This window comes from Nyctereutes procyonoides, unplaced genomic scaffold (assembly GCF_905146905.1).
Source record: "Nyctereutes procyonoides isolate TBG_1078 unplaced genomic scaffold, NYPRO_anot_genome, whole genome shotgun sequence".
Taxonomy (NCBI): domain Eukaryota; kingdom Metazoa; phylum Chordata; class Mammalia; order Carnivora; family Canidae; genus Nyctereutes; species Nyctereutes procyonoides.
In genome coordinates this window covers 1383430-1405018 of record NW_026575151.1, presented here as the reverse complement: position 1 = coordinate 1405018, position 21589 = coordinate 1383430, and the positions used below count along the sequence as shown (strand labels likewise).

The 21589-nt window shown below is 43.8% G+C and overlaps 1 protein-coding gene across 7 annotated transcripts in view; it reads left to right on the top strand.

Annotated features, from left to right (window-relative positions):
* Positions 1-777: 777 nt before the first annotated feature.
* Positions 778-21589, top strand: part of HERC3 (HECT and RLD domain containing E3 ubiquitin protein ligase 3) — a 112407-nt gene continuing 91595 nt past the window's right edge. For 2 of the 7 annotated variants that reach the window (XR_008662837.1, XM_055313199.1), the window contains exons 1-3: positions 778-920; positions 3306-3367; positions 13817-14085. Coding sequence is in view for 5 of the 7 variants with exons in the window: in XM_055313199.1 (XP_055169174.1) it covers positions 13860-14085 (226 nt within the window). In the remaining 2 variants the exon portion in view is untranslated. Of the gene's footprint in view, positions 921-1604; positions 1624-2479; positions 2499-3305; positions 3368-13816; positions 14086-21589 lie in introns of those variants that run through there. The other 5 variants (XM_055313197.1, XM_055313194.1, XM_055313195.1 and 2 more) reach the window with 4 other exon arrangements.

Below are 21589 nucleotides of genomic sequence, written 5' to 3'. Positions count from 1 at the left end.
CTCTGAAAGCACTGTGACCTTGGGGAGGAGGAGAAAGCTCTGAGATTCGGTGCCAGGGCCAGTAGGGGAGGGCAAACTTCTTTATCCAAGAAAGAAGCCACACGGTGTCTTTCAGACGATGGGGCTGAAGATCTGCTCAGTGACTGCTTTCCTGCGCCCCCGGCCGCCCCCCTCCAGCTGCCAAGCCCTCCGGCCGCCGCAGCGCCTCTCCGCCCGGCCGCGGGTCTCCAGGAGCGCCCTCCGCGCCCAGCTGCTCGCCCACCGCGCAGCCCCGCGTTTCGGCCGCGCGCCGCCTCCCGTCCTCGGAGGAGGGATGAGCCCGAGGACTCCTCCACCGGGGAACGAGCCGCTCCATAACTCACCGTCAGGTGCCACCCTCTAGATGTTCCTCCCTCGCTCACGGCTTTTGGTCACCCCTGCACCAATACGAAGAGCCAGAGCCCGAAAACGACCGAGCGCGGAGCCGCCCCGCGCTTCCCCGCCGGCGACGGGCGGCCCGGCTGCAGCGCCCGCGCCCGCGCCCGCGCCCACGCCCACGCGCCGCGTCCCGCCGCCGGTCCCGGCCGACTCCCCGCCGACTCCCGGCCGCGCCGCGGGGCCCTCGCGGGGCGCGCGGCTCCCGTCCCCTCGGGCCGCCCCCGCCTCCCTCCCGGGCCTGGGCCTCTCTCGGCCCGCCTCCCGCTCGCAGCCCGCGCCGCCCCGCCTCCGGCTCCGCCGCGGCTGCCATTGGTGCCCGTCCGCCCCAGAAGGGCGCCCATTGGCCGGGAGCGAAGTCATTCGCCGGCGCATTCCGCCGCCCGCAGGCTTGCGGGGAAACTTCCTTATTATTGTGACGCCGAAATCGGAGAAACCCCGAGCGGGGCCGGAGGGGCTGTCGCGGGCGGGATCCCGGGCGGCGGGCTGTGCTCGCGGTCGCCGAGGTACGCGGCTCGGGGGCCGGGGTTCCGGGGAGGGCGCGCCGCGGCGCTGCCGCCGCCGCCGCCGCCGCCGCGTTCCGCGGGGCTCGGCTGTCGGCGCGCGGCTCCCGGAGGGGAGGGGAGGGGAGGCTGCGGCTGCGGCTGCGGCTGCGGCTGCGGCTGCGGGGCGCTCCCCGCGGCGACCTGGAGCCGGGCGCGCGGGCAGGTCGGGGCGCGGCGCGGCGCGGGAGGCAGGCGGCGGGGTGGCCGCGGCCGGGCGCGCCGGGTGCCCTGCGTTCTCGGGGCTCGCGCTCCGACCGAGAGAGCCCCCGCGCCCGGGAAGGCCGGAAGCAGCCTGAGAGTGGGAGCGCCCCCACCCCAAGTCGGCTGCGCGCAGACCCGGAGGAATTGCGACGCAGAAAGTCCCGAGGAGGATCCTCCCCTTCCTCCTCGCCGGTCCCGCTTTGAATTCCGGGGCTGCGGGGCCGGCCTCGCGGCGAGGAGCTACAGGAGCCGGCGGGGCCTCGGCGGTCCGGTGGAGCCCGGCGGCCGCGAGGAGTTCGCTCGGGGGGCGCCGCGCCCGGCGTCGGGCTGACAGCGCCGGCGGGGCCGCGGCGCCCGGCGCCACCCGCCCCGCGGAGGCCGTGCCGGCCCGCCCCGCCCGGGGGCGCCTGCGGGGCGGGGCCGGCGACGGTGTGTGTGGACACGTGCGTGTGTGTGCGGGCGCGTAAGTGCGGGCACGGGCGCGGGGGGCAGGAGGCACCTCGGGCCGCTCGCGGACGTGTGCAGTGCGCCCGGCGGGGCCGCTGACGGAGCCGGGCGTGGGCGCCGGGGAGCGGGGCAGCGGGGCAGCGGGGAGCCGGGCAGCGGGGCAGCGGGGAGCGGCCCCTGAAGCCGCTGGATGCGCCCGGGCATCCGGGGAACGTGTCTTTGAACTTTGCTTTTGGCCTGTTCGCGGCTTGGGGGCTGTTGTCGGGTTACCTTGTACCTTAGCTTGTGGATCCTCCCCATTAGGAAGGAAGTACTCGAATTCACAGCCAAGCAAGCCTTCGAGGGTGTGCTCGCATTCATTCGTTACACGCGGAATGCCCGAGGAGAGACGACTCGAGAGCTCTCTTCCATTTTTGCATGTCTCCTGGCTCCTTCCACAAATAGGAAGCTATTTCTAGAACCTTTCATTTGATGATTTGATAACATCAAGAGAGCTGATTTTTGACTCCAGACCGAGGAGAAAGAAAAGTGAAATGAGGATTGGCAGCCTTTTTAAGTGCAGTGACTCTGGAGAGAGATGCCTTGTTTCAGTAGGCAGGTTACTGTGAAGCTCGCGCGCTCTCGCTCCCCCCCCCCCTCTTTTGTACTTTATTTTACTCTGGGGGCAGGGGAGTGGCATTATTAATCAGAAAAGGGGAGTAATATGCTTAACCTCCTTTGAAAGCAAAGTAGATGAATTACACATTATTGTCTTGACCGCACTGGAGGCTAGGAAGCTTCTGGAGAACGTGTGCAGGAATCAAGGAGGAAGGCTTGAAGCCTCTTTGGCAAGATGCCTCCTTTGGCATGTAAAAAAGAAACAGTTGATTAGCATACAGTTTTACTTGTTCTGTAAGTAGTTGGGTTTTTATTTTTGAAAAAAGAAACAGAGATTCTAAAATGTTCCAAATGGTGTGGGGAGTCGTCGGTTATAGCATTTCATTCTGAGTAACAAATTTAAATCTCTTAAGATTTGCATAATAATTAAAAACATTTTTGAGAACTTGGGAGTTGAACTCCTCTTGGAGATACAAGATAGTTTCGCTGCAGTTTCAGAAATAAAAGTAATATTCTCCAAGTTGATTGGGATTTTCTACCCAAGAAGATAAGAAACAGTGATGATGGTGATATATTAGAATTATGAAGGACTTTTGAGAGACTTACCGTGCCTCTCCGGTAGTCTCATCTTGTTTTGCATGAAAGAGGATGTGGTGAGGACAGGAATGAAAGAGAAAGTCTTCAAAACACAGTTCTGGCAAAATAAGCTATAATGTGTGCAGTACATGGAAACCATGGAGGAAGATAGACAAAATGGAATTATTTTTCAAACTTCTTTCTTTTTGACCTAAATGGGAGATAGAAAAATCATTTTATTTTTCCTTTATATCTACTACAAATGCCAGTAATTTTTAAAGGTGGTATCTGTGTCTCAAGTTCCCTTTTAGAGGTGACATCTTTGAGGTTGGTTAGAGGTTATCTTATTGGTATTTAACCAAACTCCTCCTGTGTGGAGATGCAGTGTTTGGGGAATATTCAAGCTGCATGATAGAAAGGTGTTCTTATTTTTCAGAAGTTTACTTCTCATTTTCTTTTCAGTAACATGAAAGCACTTTGCGGCGCTGTGCTAATAATGGTAATTCTGATTTCTTTAACTTTCAGGTCTGTGAGGGGAGGGAAAACCATTCTGGCATCTACTCCAAATGCCAAGGGTGTGACCTGTGGTGAGTTACCTTATTTCTCTGAATCCAGTTTCCTCATCTTGTACATGGAGATAATATCACAGTTATCTGAGATAACTCACAGAATTGACAGGATTAAATAAAATAAACTATGTAAAGAGCTCCGTGCTGCCTAGGAAGAAAGGGACCTTAACAAATCCTTAGTGACTTCCCTCTGCTGTGATGTAGTGAAGAGAACAAGGTGAGCCCAGGAAGTAGGAGACCTAGTTTTTGGTCTCTGCTTCAGCAACTTACTTCTCAGAGGACCGAAGTTACTTGGCCTCGGAAGGCTTCAGCTGCCATTAAAATGAGGTTAGGAATGTAAGCCTCTTGCCTAGAGGTTGGATCAAATGGACTTTTAAGGTCTTTTTAATAAGATTATCCTTTCGATGATATAACTCTGCTCTCTTTAGAAATTTACTGCCTTTGGAAATAGTACTTACTGGTGTCGGGCATATATTTCCATGTTTGAATCCAGTAAGTGGATTAATATTATTATAACTCAGGATGGATATGGGGGGAAAGTCTGGTTATCTGTTGAGATTGTTTCGCTCACCTCTCCCCAGGTCTCTGGCTAACATAGGTTCTGTTTGCCTATAAACATCACCAGTGATTCAGCTAATATAAGCTCACTAACCGTGGGCAGTTTTCTTTAAACATTTATTCTCAAAATTGGTGAAGGGGTGGAACTGGCTTCATTCTGTTTGAGAGATGGTATTGTGTCATGTTTAAGAGCATGGACTTTGGAATCTAGATGAGATTTGAACGCTGCCTTTCCCACTTACTAAGTTTCCATTTCAACTATTTATTTACATGTAGTGTCTTGGGCACTTAACCTAAGCCTTGAAGTTATTGTAAAGGGCAAACTACATATCTATGTAAGGTTTTTAGCAAGACTCAGACACATCGTGGGCTTGCAGTAATAGTAACTTTCTTTATTTAGCGAGTATTTATTGAGGTTTGACTGTGTGGCAGAGTCTTCTCTAAGGTTAGGGAAATGAACAAAAGAGGCTTAGTCCTTCCCTCACAGAGTTTACATTCCTGAATTCCAGCATGCTGGCAATATTGAGAAACACCACCGTTTAATGACAGCTTCAATCGTAGAAAGCATTCTACTTTCAGATCTGCTAAAACGTGGTGAGAGGAGGGTGCATTTTAGAATGGAGGAAAAATATTATTATTTTTTTGTTACTGCACAAGGAATGTTTCTCTAGCGTTACCTAGAAAACAAAACAGTTAACAAGCTTAAGTTTCAGGAGTGCTGGTTTTCCCTGATTTGGGTTCAGTTCACTAGGCACTTACCAACCGTCTGCTGTGCTCCTACACTGTGCTGAAAACTAGAGACACAGTTGAGTGAAACCTATCCCTGCCATGGAGAGGCTCCCAGCCTTTGCATGGGTAGAGGATTGATGGGTGAGATGCAAGAAGCAGCAACACTACCTCAGTAGTACTTTGCATTTCTTTTATTGTGAAGTATAGTTGTAGGTATAAGATAGTATATGTAATATGTATGCTAAGAAACAAAAAAAAAAAGGACAGAAGCAGAACATCAGCCAAGCTATCGAAGCTCCCATTGTGCTTCTTACAGATTGTACCTTCCAACTCTCCTGTCTCCATAATCATTACCTTGTATTTTATATTTAATCAATTAATTAATTAGGTTATTTATTTATTTATTTATTTTTGCTTTTCTTCATAGTTTTGCCACCACTGATACTTTTATCTCCAAATGTTTGTTATACTTGTGTTGGATTTTGTAAAAATACATCAGTTTCTAAATTTTTCTGTAGCTCTTTCTCTCCCCTCAACATTGCTTTTAAGGGTTAGCTTCACTGGTGCTTGTAGAGTGCCTTTATTTTTCACTGTTGTGCCACAGTTTATCCATTTTCTTATTGATGGACATTTGGGTTGTCTTTGTTTTATCTATTTCAAACAGGGCTAAAAAATGGACATCCAAAAAAAAAAAAAGACATCTTTGTGCGTGTATATTGAGGTACATGTCCATGGGATTCTTGCTTCATTGTACACTAAGGTAGCCACTAGCCCTAAATGACTTAAACATTAAAATTAAAAATAATTTTGGTCCCCAAGTTGTTATTAGCCACATTTCACGTGTTCAGTAGCCACATGCAGCTAGTAGCTACCATATGGTACAGTGTAGGTATGCCACATTTCCATCTTTGCAGAAAGTTCAGTTTGTAGGTTTCACCCAACTTGGTATCTCCAGTTCTCTGCATAGTGGAGGAGCCCTGTAGATGCTTGGTAAGTTGGAGAGTGTTGGTTATGTGTAGGAGTGAGATTGCCATGCTGGGGGCCTTTCACATCTTCACCTTTACTAGATAATGCCAACTTGTTTTCCAAAGTGGTTATGTCAATTTACACTCCTCCCAGCTGTGTGTAAGAGTCCTGGTTGCTCCATATTTTTGGCTTGGCACTGTCAGACTTTTCAGTTCTTGCCAGGCTGGTCAAATGTCTTTTAAAGGCAGCCCACTGCTTACACAGACAGCGGAGAGATCATTCTTTTAGCTTCACAAAGCCCAGCACCAGGTAGTGAAGAAGGTACCACCTGTAATGGGATCTTCTGGGGAGGGGTAGAAATGGTTCCTGTGTTGGCTAAAAGAGTCAGAGAAACAAAGTCCAGCCGAAGTGGAGAGAACAGCAAGGAGTGGATTCTCATTATTGAAAACTTCTCTTTGCTTTCTGTGCCATTTCTGTCTGGTAGTAACATTTTAAACAATAAAGCATGTCATCAGAATCAATCTTCTTTGTTGCGGAGTTAATTCTGCATTTGAATTTTGGCTCTAGATTTATTTCAAGCTTGGATTTGGGGAGGGCCTGCAGAGCACTGAAGCCTTGGACATTGCCTTTTCCTGCTATTGAAAAAGACCCCTCTTCTCCCCGTACACCATTTCGGGTAATGGCTTCTAATCTTACTTGGAAGGACGCTTATCCCTATTATAAATGAGATTAGAAGTCCTGCCCGAGTGTTATTTAGGTTTCTGTGACTTTCAGACAAGGAATAAGAATCAAAAAAAAAAAAAAAAAAAAGAATCAGTCATTAGGCTGCTGTGTGCATAGCCTGATTAATAAGACAAAGTTTAGGAATTGCAGCTTATCTTTTAGCATTCAGCTTACTAGGACTGATAAAAAAAAAAAGAGCTTTATCCACCTCAACCCCCCAGCCCCCCACCCAGAATTTAAAAGAAAAGGCATGCAAAAAACTTTCTCCTAGCAACCTCAAATCCCCTTCATGAAAGTTATGGCAGATGGTGGTAGTGCTGCTTTGCTGTGGCACAGATTTGGCGGAACACAGCTAATGCTAACCACAGGGAGGAAGAAAGGAGTCGCACCCCCACCCTCTTTTGGGAACTGTCCTGTTTGCAGAGGGTCTCAGGGAAGAGCACTAGGACTAGGGAGTAACAGTGGTACAGCAGTTAGCATTTGTTAGTCACTTAGTTCTGTATGTTGGGCATCAGGCTAAGCACTCTTCTCCCCATTTTAGAGACAAGAAACAGGAAACAGTGGCGAAATATCTTCCCCAGGGTTTCACAGCTTGCATGTGGTTAACTCAGGCTTGAACTTTAGTTCTTTTGACCCTTAAACCCTGCTGAGATTACCCTGAATCTTTTACCAAAAATAGATGAGGAGAAAGGCTGGGAAAAGTACCAGGTGTGACATTGAGGGAACGGAACAGAATGTCTTTCTTCCTTTTGCTTTGTGATGGGGAAGTAAGGCAGGAAAAGGAGGGGCTGGGACTGCAGTGGCTGGCGTAGGTGCTGAGCTGAGCCAGAGTGCGGTCCTGTCTTCTGCAGCGCTGTTCTGAAGTGTGTGTTCTGAAAGGAAGAAAAAGAGTCAATTCCTCTAGGAGTAAGGAAGAGACAGTGAGTGAGGAAAAGCGGGTAGGAGGACCTGGGAGAGCAAAATGCCAAGTGATGAAGAACATTGCTGAAGCTAGACCTTCCACTCCAGTCGCTCCTGCGTTTCGGGGCTTTTCTAGGGTGTGCTTTTTTAGGTGAAAGCTGTGTTAATGGCTGCTTCTCTTCAATGCACTGAACTTCTCTCCTGAAAGCTAGATGATTTTAGTACCTCCTGCTATAGTTTTGGCAGAGCATCATAATGACCTAGATTACGTTTCTAATTAGAGTTGCTAATCCATTCATGGGAACACATTTTATTTGTGGTTACTCTTTTGTTACTTCTAGTAAGTAGTTGTTATTTGATTACTTGAAAATTCCATTACTATCACTCAGGTGGGAAGGATTTTTGAAGTTTTCATGAACAATAGTTCTATTTGTATTTTTGGATATGAATGGTAGTTAAATCAGGATGAGGCTGTACATCAGGCTGCTTACTCAGGCTTGCTGTTGGCCAGAGCACCCAGAGTTCGGCTGACTCTCAAGGACTGACTCATGCTAAACAAACTTACAAGAAGCTAATACATCCTGGATGCCAAATTAATAATGAGCAATAGAAATGCCAAGAAGGCTGGGACATTTGGGTCAGCTGGTCATGGTGTTCTTTCCCCGTAGAAGCTACCTTGGAAACCAAGTTATTTAAGGTTGCTTGTTAATCATGGAATATAAGCAAGGCAAGTGGCTGGGTGAATTTAATGACTAATATTATGGAGTCTGATCTACCCACCACCACTGTTGGGCCGTGATTACTTACTTAGCATTTCACAGGTTGACTGTAATGGTACCCGTTCTTCCTGGGCAGTGCTGGAGACATTGGGGAGTTCTGACCCTTTGGCTATCCGTTTTATAGGTTCCTTATTATATGGAACCTAAAATGGTCATGAGCACAGACTTTGGGCCTAAAGCCAAACTCTGCTATTACCTAGTTGTGTGATTTAGTTAAGCCCTTTCATTCTCTCATTATCCCTTTCTTTTCTTTTATCCTTTTTTTTTCAGTTCCACTTTTTTTTTTTCCCCAAGATTTTATTTATTTATGAGAGAGACAGAGAGAGGGGCAGAGACCTCGGCAGAGGGAGAGGCAGGCTTCTCACAGGGAGTCCGATGTGGGACTCAATCCCCGGACCAGGGATCACACCCTGAGCCAAACAGACGCTCAACCACTGAGCCACCCAAGTGTCCCAGTTCCACTTTTTTTAATCTATAAATTAGACATGATAATAGCAGCACCCGCCTCATAGAAGATTAAATGAGTTGATATCTGTGAAGCACATAGAAAAAGTGCCAGACTCAGAGAAAGCTCAAATTAAGTCTTACCTGCTGTTATTATTAATAATGTAATTAATAATGTCAGGACTTTCTTAAAATTTCAAGTGACAAATACAATTTGAACCATCTTAAATAAACAGAAAAGGGAGACTTAGACTATATACAGTTGATTTTCATTATTTATGGTAGTTATGTTCTGTAAAGTTGTTGCAAACACTGAGTTAGCTACTGCTCCTATTGAAATACAGGCTTAGGTTCCTGCTGAGAGTCTCTGCTTAGCCAGTCGGTATATAACCTCGTTCTGTGTGTGTTTATGTGTGTTTCTGTTTAGACACCTAATTTAGGGCAGCCCGGGTGGCTCAGCTGTTTAGTGCCGCCTTCCGCCCAGGGCCTGATCCTGAAGATCCAGGATCGAGTCCCACATTAGGCTCCCTGCATGGAGCCTGCTTCTCCCTCTGCCTGTGTCTCTGTCTCTCTCTCTCTGTCTCTCATGAATAAATAAATAAAATCTTAAAAATTTTAATATATACTTTTTACAAGTGATTAATCATATACAATATTTCTTTATGACAAAACACTAGTCAAGAGAATTTTCAACATTTTTCTGATCCTCAGTAATGGGACAGCGTTTCTTTGGCTATGCCTTCCAGCAGTGCTGTCCACTACACACCATAATCATGTCGTGAATCCACAGATTCAGCTACTTCTCCATCTTTTCTGTAGCTTCATTACGCACTATAGATGCTACTTGAGCACTTTCCACAGCTGCTACATGTGTAGATCAGTGAATTTCTTCTTCCTTAAGATATACCCTATTGATTTATTGACATTGAACTCATAGCTAACAGTCCTATAATTCATGGGTGAGTGAAGCTCATCTAACACATGTGTTTTCTCTGTGAGGCACAGCACAGCCTTCTTGTACTTAACACTGGACAGGACCAGCACTGTGCTTGGGGGGCATTTTATTTTATTTTTAAAAATATTTTATTTGTTTATTCATGAGAGACACAGGGAGAGAGGCAGAGACACAAGGCAGAGGGAGAAGCAGGCTCCCTGCAGGGAGCCCGATGTGGGACTCGATCCCAGGACCCTGGAACCCTGAGATCAAGGCCTGAGCCAAAGGCAGCCACTCAACCACTGAGCCATCCAGGCGCCTCTTGGGGCATTTTAAATAACAAAAATCATCAACAAAAATGATAAAAATCTGAAAAGTGTGGCACTAAATAGACTGCAGAAAGACCCCTTATTTACAGTATGAGAATTGAATTACAAGAAGGCAGAATGTCCACTTGTTCAACTTTTGCTGGGAACCTGCATGTAGGGTGACTCAAAAGTTTCACCTCTCTGCTTCTGTCTGAGAATGACTGCAGAGATGCTCCAGGTATTGCTCTTGGGGTACACATACATTTTAGTGAGTGAGTAAATTCACATGTATGGAGTCCACAAATAATGCAGTTAGGAAAAGTGAAGTTGGGTGCTGGCATCAGGCAAGAAAAGATCCCCAGCTAAGCAACACTCTTGGAGCTCTTTCTGTCTTTGAAACTCTGTGACTAGGAGAGTTATAATGGCTTACAGGTACCTTCATGTGGCAGGAAACAGAGCTTCCAGCAGTCTCCGTTTTCCTTCAAAGGCAAAAGGCAGAGCTCTATCTAGTCAGCTTCATGGGGAAGGACTCTGGCCCCATTGGGAATGTGAACCTATCCTTGAACCAATCACAATGGCTTAGGGAACGAACGTTTTCTGATTGGTTTGCTGTGGGTCATGTCTTGTAGCTTAGGGGTGACCCTCTCTGACTGGCTTAGTGGGGGTTATGTGTATGGCTTGGGGGCTATTCTTTGATTGCCTTGGCCAGGGTCATGTTCACCCTTGTGCAAGATTGGGGCGAGTTTGTTAACTATATGAAGAGGGACTTCGGGACATCGATAAAAGAGCAGTTGATAACACCCTTAAGGAATTTTTTTCAAACTCACCTTTATTATTCAGAAATATTGGGATACACTGAGTTGCAGCTTTCTCTTATACTAAATACATTTCAGCCATGCCCCCTGCCCCCCGGTTTATTGATGAGTAGTGTTCCTTGTATGAATATACTGCAGTCTGTTTATACAGCCTCCTGTTGATGGACATTTGGGTTGTTGCCATTTTTGTTTAGTATGAATAAAGCTGCTGTGAGCGTTGTTTATAGATCTTTTTGCAGACATACAATCATAGCATCTTGATGTCATATTTTTAGACACACTGTTGTACTTGGCTGGTTAAGGGAATGGCTTAATGCTACAGCTGCCTAATCTCACCCATCATCTCTTAATTCTGATTAGTTTCACCCTCAGAGGGCAACTTTATTTTCAACTTTGCAGGGAATCCTGTATTGTATACTGACTACAATTAGTTATTCCGCAAGTAATTTTTGTGTTCTTGCTCCTATTGGTGACCTGTAAATCTGCTTGGGTGGCAGCATAGCTCAGTGAGTAAGACCGTGGACCTTGGCATCAGGCCTAGATTCATAGCCTGGTTCTGACTCCTAGCTGTGTGACCTTGGGCTTGCTTCTCAGTCTCTGAGGTTCGCTTTATCTGAAAAATGAAGCTAAAAGTAGTACTTATGGCACAAGGTTGTTGTGAAGATGAAATGAGATAATGATATAAAATGTTCGTTAGCACAGTGACTTGTGTAGTAAGCTCTGTGATGCTGCTTATGTAATTATTGGTAGATGGGGTAAGAAATGTATGAAACATTACAAATAATGAATAAAGTTAGTAGGGAAATCTTATGAAAAGATCATGTGAGTTTGCTGGTCTTTTTTTTTTTTTTTCTTTTAAGATTTTATGTATTTATTCATGAGAGACAAAGAGGCAGAGACACAGGCAGAGGGAGAAGAAGGCTTCATGCAGGAAGTCTGATGTGGGACTCCATCCCTGGGATCATGCCCTGAGCCAAAGGCAGAGGCTCAACCGCTGAGCCACCCAGGCATCCCTGCTGGTCTTTTAAAATGTGTATCCTATGCCCCCTGCTCCACTTTGCATTTTATAATTAACTCAAAGAATAACAGTTAAGCTTAATGTCCTTTTAGTTCTAGAGTCTAGACAAGAAATAATCTTGGGAAGAAACAGAACTTTTTGGTTAAGAAAGCATTTTGAGATTCAGTTTTATATTTTATTTTGGGTTTTCCATGCCTTTCCAGAAGGAATAAAATAACATTATCACAGGTAGCCAAATAATATTTGATTGTATAGAAATACTCCATTTTGTTTATCAATTCAGTTGATGGGTATTTGGGTTTATTTCTGCCTTTTGTTGCTGTGAACATTCATGTACAATTTTTTTTAAGATTTTATTTATTTGAGAGACAGAGCACGAGCAGGGGGGAGGGACAGAGGGAGAAGCAGGCTTCCCACTGAGCAGGGAGCTGGATGCAGGGCTCCATTCCAGGACCCTGAGATCATGACCTGAGCCAAATGCAGATGCTTAACTGACTGAGCCACCCAGGCCCCCATTGGTTCAAGTTTTTGTGTGGACGTATATTTGCAGTTCTCTTGGATATATACCTAGGAGTGAAATTGCCAGATCATACGGTAGCTATATATTTAGCCTTTTGACGAAGTGCCAGAATGTTTTCCAAAAGACCTGCACATTTTTATTTTCACCAGCAGTGTGGAAGACTCCTACTTCTCCACATCCCCACAAACATTTGTTATTAGCTGTCCTTTTTGATTATAGCCATCCTAGTGAGTGTGAACTGGTAGAGAGTGATGAGATTTTTGTTTCTGTTTTTATGAAAGGGAAGCATAAATTCTAAAAGGTAGTGAAACTTTGGACTGGAGTCAGCAGTAATCAGCCAAAAGTTGATTGAGTAGCTGCTAAATCAAAGAGATATGTTATACTGTGGTCCCTATTTGAGGCAGTTAAAATCTGGCTGAGAAGTTAAGTTTTAAGATACAGAGGAAGTCTCCAGTCAAGGCAATATACTAGACGTGTCAGAGGCATGCAGGCTAATTGTGCCTGGAATGATCCCGAGAGGCTTTTAGGTAGGAAGTGAAGCTTGACTGAGCCAGAAGGGTGTGTAAGAAGAAATGGCAGAGAAGGTAACATTTTTCCCCCACTTTGCATTTTTGTTTGAAGTGGTGAATTATTTACTATCCGTGCTAACAGTAGGCTACCTAAAAGAGTTAATTATTTCAAAAAAATTTAAAACATGAAATCAGAAAACTCAAAAGGTGCAAGGAGAAAGGACAAGATGAAGTTATAAGGATAATTTCCAGAATCTTGCTGCCATAATGGTTTGCAAAAATTGTTTTAGTGAGTCTCCTGTACTCAATTCTTGCTGTACTAAAACTTGCATTCTGTCTGTGTTTACTTACTGTTCATTTATACAAACAAAATTTGTCTTTTTTGAAATTTTATTTATTTATTCATGAGAGACACAGAGAGAGAGAGAGGCAGAGACACAGGCAGAAGGAGAAGCAGGCTCCATGCAGGGAGTCCGATGTGGGACTCAATCCCGGGTCTCCAGGATCGCGCCTTGGGCTGAAGGCGGCGCTAAACCACTGAGCCACCCGGGCTGCCCAACAAAATTTGTTTTAAAAAATTTTAAACTCCTCTTTGCGTGGTGGTTGGTTCGGCTGGCATCATGTGGTGGTGCTGTGGCGGCTCGGGGCGGTGCCTGCTCTCCTATAATGTGCCCGTGACATGCCTTTGGGAGCTGACCCAGCCCAGGGCGGGAAGGGGGCATTCGGCTGCCGTTGCCCCCTCTCCGCTGACCTTTGGTGTCCTCCCAGACCCCTGGTCCTCGCAGGCTGATCCGCAACACCACCAGGGTGTTTGAAGATTTCCGCCGCTGTTACCCTTCAATCAAGGGTTTTGTTCATGCAGAGGATACCTCCTATCTGGTTGGTGTTGGGCAGATCCTAGGAACTTCCATTTAATTTCCCTGCATTAACCTATGTGAGCAGCTGTCAACTTACTGGAGGAAAGAAACTGCCCAGAAATTTTGAGATGCTTAAATACTTTCAGACCAATTAGACTTATTTAACATGAATACTTGTTTTTATTAAAAGGATTCCAATAAAATATTTTAAAATTAAAAAAAATTTAAACTCTTACTGAAACATACAAATAGCATCATTATAAATATTTTCAATGATATTAATATGTATTATTTTGAGATGCAGATTATCTGAAGAATATTAAGGGGAATGTTGTTTTTTCAATTGATTATTACTTAAAAGCGATTTTCTCTGACCTTTTTTTTTTTTTTTTTAACCTTTTTTACAGAACTCTCTTCTAGGCTACATGACTCCCTGAAGGATAAAGAACAATGTTATGTTGGGGATATTGGTCTCTGGGCCAACCTGGGATCAGCACCAACCTGCAAGGGATTGTGGCTGAGCCACAGGTGTGTGGATTCATATCTGATAGAAGTGTCAAGGAAGTGGCCTGTGGAGGGAACCACTCCGTGTTCCTACTGGAGGATGGGGAAGTTTACACGTGTGGTTTGAACACCAAGGGGCAGCTGGGCCATGAGAGAGAAGGAAATAAGCCAGGTGAGTACACCTAGTCTGCTTCCATGGTTGGTGAGAAAGAGGGAAAGCTGGTTGGAGATGATCTCACAGAATGTTTATATCTTTTGAGAGGCTTTGGCCTGGTGCAGGGATCCTCTACTCTTTGGAATTTACGTGTTCAGTTCAAGTCTTTTTTTTTTTTTTTTTTTTAAGATTTTATTTATTTATTCATGAGAGACAGAGAGAGAGAGAGAGGCAGAGACACAGGCAGAGGGAGAAGCAGGCTCCCTGCCGGTAGCCTGATGGTACTTGATCCTAGGACCCTGGGATCATGACCTCAACCACTGAGTCACCCATGTGCCCCAGTTCAAATCTTTTGTCAGAAAACCAGACTTTCATTTTTTGTCTTATTAGTTAACATATGTAATATTACTGGCCAGGGGAGGGAGGTTGACTAGTTAGAGTTAAGAGAAATAGATTTTCCCCAGTAATTGAATGCTAAGATTTTTTTTTTTTTTTTTTTGCTAAGATATTATGATCGCTTTGTGGATTTGTAATCCTCATGCAGTCAATATCGGAAGCATGTTCACCTAATTTTTCCTCATTGGGTGTTCATTTGCCAATTTTGGCAGCATGGTTGTGTTTAGCATTTTAGGCTAAGCACTGTGCTAGGTTCGAAGAACTAGATGAAAGGGAGGTAGTGATGATATGGCTTCAGAGAACCCCTGTGGAAGGATGTGTGAAGTAAGTTGAAGAATATGCTGGAGGCACCTGGGGGAGGGGATTCATTCTGCCTTTGGGGGTCAAGTAGGAAGCATGAGTAGGACTTCAGCAAGTGTGTATGTGTATGAATGTGGCAGGAACACTCAGCTTATTGCACACACCTGAGTATACCCTGTGATTGTTTATTTTTAAAGGTATAGGTATCAAGGCACAATCGTTGTTCAGGGAATGTCGAGTAGTGTGGCAAGGCTGGTGGTGTAGGGTGAAAGGAGATCTTTCCAGGACGGCGGAGACAACACAGGGTGAACTCTGGAGTCAGAGAATCCTAGTGGAGGCATTACCTGTCTCTGACTGTATTTCTGAGCCTCAGTTCCCTTTCCTGTAAAAAAGAGACTTCCTGGGCAGCCCGGGTGGCTCAGCGGTTTAGCACCGCCTTCAGCCCGGGGCCTGATCCTGGAGACCCGAGATCGAGTCCCACGTAGGGCTCCCTGCACGGAGCCTGCCTCTCCCTCTGCCTGTGTCTCTGCCTCTCTCTCTCTATCTCTCTTTGTGTCTCTCATGAATAAATAAAATCTTTAAAAAAAAAAAAGAGAGAGAGACTTTCTATTGTAGTGTAGCTCTTGATGCAATAGATTCAAATGGTAAAGACTGCTCGCAAAGCTGCCTGTGGCCTGTGAAGCCTGCCCTGCTCTCACCCTCTTGTCTGTCTGCTCTTTTACTCTGCCTTCCATGGTCTCCTGCCCTTCAGTCCCACCTCCCACTCCCCATCTATGTCTTAGAACCTGCGGTGAGAGGATTCAACCTGGGGTGGCAGATGAGAAAGGAAACAGAAAGCTTGCAGTCCAGCCAGAGTAAAGACCTGTGGGAGGCACCATGGTGAATGCATCTCAGTGCAATGTGACATTGTTCCAGTGGAGCCTCCTGACAGCTCCGTGGAGCAAGTGATGGGTGGTTTATGGGCTCTAGGAATGAGTGAGCAGGAGCAGTCATTGCTTCTGCCTGCACATTGGGTCAGGCCAACGCCTCAGCCTGCAGCCACTCCCTGTAGGCAAGGCTGACTGATAACAAGAGACTTGAGCTTGAGGTGTGTCAAGAAGGCTTTTGGATTCAGTCATAGAATCCAGCCTGTGTTTGTAATCTAAATTTGTAATAAGCAAGGCCCTAGTGTAAATTACAGTAGATTCCAGAAATTTCTGTTGTTGGTTAAGCTTGTCTGTTAATTATAAACTCCATAGCAGCTGTGAAATAGTGCCTCTTTGAATGGAAAGATTATGTGGGTGGGCACCTCCCTCTCTTTAACTTTTTTTCATTGGTAGATGTGTTCTAAATTGGGGACCATTTGGGTTTATTTTTAATGAGTGGGGAAAAAGAATGAGCTTGTTTTCTACATGTGTTTATTGAGAACTGTGACCTGGAGAGCAGCTAGGAATGGTGGCGGGGTGGGGGTGGGGTGGAATGTCAGTGACAGACCCTGTTTTTGTGAGATGTGCTGGCTCTAGCTCCCAGGAATGCTACCCCCCACCTTGTGCTGTTTTGGGGGCTGGGTGGGACTTGAGAGAAGACCACTTTCTCAGGATGCTTCTGGGGGCAGTAGGCAGGTTTGTGATTTTAGGTTGACATCATTGGCCAGACCAAAAGACTTTGTCATATGAGGATTAAAAAGAGTGAGGGAAAGGTGGAAACGAGGAGGTAGGGGATGCAACGGGATGAGAGTCTTCTGTTAGAACGTGCGCCATGAGTCTGTCCTGCCAGTTGATCAGTTTATTTACTTTGTCTCTAACTGGCATGGTTGCAAGGTACACACATTCATTTTTTTGGAGGAATCCTGACATAGCAGTGCTATAAAGCACTCCACAATTATTATGAAGGGTTTCTTTTTTTCTTCCTTGAGAACATCTAATAGTTACCCATTACTTTTGCTGTTCCTGAGGTACTCTCATTTCTCTTCTTTGTACTGCCCTTATGTGACCAACTTTGTGCATGTCTCTGTGTGTGATGGGGATATTTTCCCAGCGTGTTGGGTAGCCTGGGCTTCTAGCTGAGGTGTGTCTCTGACTCATTCATTTGTGCTTTGTCCAAAGGAAAGGAGTCCTATGACTGCCAGAAGCATTTTTTTTTTTTTATGGACAGAATATCAAAGTCCCACCTAAACTCAATGTCCAGCTTTTAAAAATAAAAGTACTGGTTCTAACTTTTGCATATTACTCTCCCATATGACTTTTCTCTCTTTCATTCTCCCCATCACATTGTAATTATCAACTTTACCAAATCTTCCCCAAAATCAGTGTTAGTTTCAGTGGTGAGGGCATTGTAGGATTATTACTAATTTCCTCATGTTTTTACCCAGGAATTCATCTCATAATTTTTGAAGACCTAGAGTTATAAAACTACATTATATAGGAAGACTTGTGTGCCTCCTCTCCTTTTAATTTTTTTAATTTTTAATTTTTTCATTTTTTTAATAAAGCAAGCAAAGCCATGAGTATTTTTCCAAAATATGATTTTTTAAGTAAAGTACCTAAACTATAACTGAACATTAAGCACATCTTAAAATATTTTGTTAAACTAAAATAGAAACTAGTTGCCCATAGGAAAAAAAATTCAAGAATTTTACCTTAGTTTACTCTGCTTCTTTTATTCCCATCCAGCCACATTGTCAGCACTGTATTCTTCAGCAGTCTCCTTTCCTCATGCATACTCTGATTTTTCATATTGGGATTTTAGCATCAGCTAATCCTTGTGTTATTAGGGTTGTCTGAATTTATGTAAACCTCTTCTAACCTTTCTTCCTATTTTGAGTAGGCAAGGACCGTGGTAGGTACAATTATTTAATCTAACTTCACTATGTTAAATTTTTAAAATTCTTCATTGACATTCCAGGAAACCTTTTCATAGGAAACCTCAAGGGTAACCATTTATAAGCAGACTCTTAACATTTCTGTGCAGCCCTGTTTGATTCATATCTATGATTGGTTCCTTTTACATCCTCCTGAGTTAGTTTCTCTTTCTTGCAGGTAATTCAATCCAATCCACATTCACATTTTGTATTCAACCTAAGCATTTCCATAATGCCCATCACCATATGTAACAGCTCTCCCGCTGTTTGATAAATGAGGTTTATAAAGCAGAATATCTCAAAAGCATCGATTCCCAGAGCTATGGTTGCTGCTAACCCTGGTAGAAGTAACACTTTCAGCTAGCTTATCAAGTTCCTCTTGGGCGTCTGAAGGACAAGGTAACTCTGTCATGTTAATCAGCTTTTGCCGAAAAGCAAACTAGCTGAGCTGAAAGGAAATAGAAGACATCCTGTAATGACTTCCTATTACTGAAGTGCATGTTTCTATGGGCGTAACTCTGATATAAAAGGCAGAAATGTTCAGATCTCAGCATTGCACTGTTAGGAGCCGCGTCCCTTCCTCATTAGGAGTGGCAGGTGGTTTAGGAGGCTGCACAACCCTTTCTGATGATGGTGACGGCAGTAGTAATCAAACTCTATGGCATGTGGTGAATTCTTTTTAGCTGAGCGGACAACTTTCTGTTCAGAGACCTGGAGCTCAGGAGCCACTGTTATTTAATGATTTTATTTTCTGAGGTGGTTCATCAAAAGTTACTTTTTCCTGTCGGTACTCAACCTACTTTCTTTAAAGATACTTGAAAGTTGTAGAAAATGTTATTAATGAGCATATTCTTTATTTTAAAATTTTTTGAAGATTTTAAAAATTTTATTATTTATTTGACACAGAGGGAGAGGGAGAGTGTGCACAAGCGGAGGGAGAAGCAAGCTCCTAACTGAGCAGGGAGCCTGATGCAGGGCTTGATCCCAGGACCCCAGGATCATGACCTCAGCCAAAGGCAGACACTTAACTGACTGAGCCACCCAGGTGCCCTAAGCATATTCTTTAATGTGAGGTGTTATTTGTGACTTAAAAATTTACCATGTTACTTTTAAGTAACTAACGGTGTTTTGCATTATGATACAGGAGACTCAGGTCATTTGTTAATTGTAGAAGTGGTTATATAGGTATTATAATCTCTCTTCCTCTGGAGGAGCTTGACATTTTTAAGCTGATTAATCCTCATGATAGTTCTATAAAATAGGTCAGTATTATCATCCCAGGCATATATATATATACACATACATATATATATACACCTATATATATATATGTAAAGGAGAACAGGAAAGGGAATTGATTTTCAGTTTTGCTTGGGTGCTGACAGTTTGGTTTTAGTAATCCTAGAATTTTGTTGATGGACATCTTTTTGCCTCAGGTTGCTTGGAAAGGCACAGTAGAATTTTATTCTCTTACTGGTTTTCTTTGTTTACTTTTAATTTCTGCTCATTGCATACAAAAGAAACAAAAAGGATATAAATTTGGCCACCAAGAAGCTTCTATTCTTTAATTTACTGGTTAAATGCCAGATATACTCAACGTGTTTTGATTAAAGTTATGGAGAAACAATTCCCTTTTCCTCTTTAAAACCATCAGATGACTGCCAGCCTTTTGAGTTATGCTCTTTTGAGTGCCAGATGATCTGGGGGAAAAAACACACATGATAATTCATTTCTCAGGTTGATAGATCTTATTTTCCTTGCAATTTGCCTCTTATTCTTTGTCCCTTTATTTCCTTGAATTATTTACTTCTTATTCAGTCATTAATTCAGCAGATGTTTACTGAGTGACTAGACTACCAGGTTCCTCATTTATTATAGTTACTGTCAGAACACAGTGCATTTCATGTAGATCCTACCCTCTGGGAGTTAACAGGCTAGGTGGGAATGTTAGATGTGTTCCTGTTGTTCCTTTAAAGATTACATAATCTACTTCACCATTTGCTGAGCAAGTGATCAGGGTTCTAAGTGTGTCAAAATAAGAGTTGTAGTGAAGAGTCAGGTCTGAGTCAGATTACCAACAGTGCTACATTCAGATTTCTAACAAATGCCATCTTTTACAACCACACACATAGAAAGTTCAAGTTTATCTTAGGTTTGTGAGGTTGTGGGAGGAGTGAAATCTAGCGGTTCAGAGAAGGGGTAGCTTTGGGAATGGTGTCATTCTCCTGGGATTTTCCGTGATATTAGTGGGTAAGTCCACCCTTTACTTTTGCACTTGATCTTAGCCAAAAGGCCGAGAAGCGATACCCTTTACTTTTGAATTTTTGTGTTGCAGTAACAATTTTGTCATTTTGATGATCTCTGTTTTTTATACCTTGGTGACCTGTGATCTTGATAGATGTAGGATAGGTAGAATGTTTTTAAGGAATTTACCAGTCTGGATGGTATATGTGTATTCAGCTGGTATTTTACAGTTCTTTAGGATCTACTGGAATCTGAGTAAATACCCTTTCATAGCATGAAATGTTGAAATCTTTGGTAACTCTACAGCAGATATATATGGTCTCCTATCTTTGTGGATTTTGGATTTGTTTTTCACTCATTTTAAGACATGTATTGCAATTTCTATTACAATTATTAAATGACTCAGAGCAGTTGAAATTGTTATGGTGAATGATTTTAATTTGGAATATTAGCTAATTATGGAGACACTATAATGAATAAGAGCATGGACTCTGGAGCCAGACTTCCTGTATTGTAATCCTGGTTTTGCCACTCACTGGTTGTATGATTCTGGGAAAGTTGCTTAACCTCTGTGTCCCAGTTTTCTTAGTAGTAAAATGTGGATAATAATATCTACATATTAGGATTTTCACGAGGATTTAATGAGTTTATCTCAGGTGTTTAGAATAATGCCTGGCCCAGAGTAAGGACTCAGGTGTTCCCAGTAGTATTATACGTTAACATCTTCCGTTACAATTTTTTTGATCTTACTATTCCAGCATATTAAATTAATAAATTCATTACATATATATACACAAAAATAAGTACTTTGATCATTTTTATAGGTTCCCTTAACACTGTAGAATTTGATGAATGGTCTGTGTGTGCATACAGGGGAGGGAGATGCTATAAGCTAGGGTTAAGAGCAGCTTCACACATTATGCCAGTTCTTACATTTAGACTTTTAAAGATACTCTTTATTTTCAGTTTCTTGGGGTCTTTTACCTTATTGGTCCCCCCAAAAATACCTTGCATATATATATATTGGTTACTCTGTAAAAATGAGTTATCCACATACGGACAGAAGATAGATATATCTTCTCTATGTGCTATGGTTAACATTGCCTCCAGCATTCTGGTGCAAAATTACAAAGGGAAGTGGAGTGAATTAGGCCACTGTGGACATTATAGTACAGGAAGGGCTACTGTATGATGCTCCTACAGGATTGGAACTGTTTGGCAACAGTTAGCCAGGTGATTTGATCTTGCCACAGGTCCAGAAAATAGAGTACAATCAATTTATGCTGAGCCCACCTGAATATCTGTGTCTCATTACTTTAGGCTTATTGTTAGCTTTGTTGGGGGTGAATCTTTTGAGCAGGGATCTAAATGACCTGAAAGAAGGTAAGTGGTTTTCCTTTCTGCATTTTGCAGTTGCTTAAGAAGAAATAATTTTTTTTGTTTGTTTTTTTAAGAAGAAATCATTTTGGAGTCTGAACCGGTCTGATCCCTGCTTTTTTAATTTTTATTTAAATGGGCATGTGTTAGGATGCTTTCAGCTGCAGGTAACAGAGTACTAAGCTAAATTCTACGGGAACAATAAGTAAAAGAGATCTTAAGATCTCTTTATAGAGCATTCTAGGATTGGTTAAATCAGCCCAAGGACACCATCAAGCATGCAGGTGCTTGCCATCTTTCTGTTTGGCCATCTTCACTTTGTTGTCTTTTTCCCTTGGGCTTGTCCCTTCATGGTCACCAGGTGAC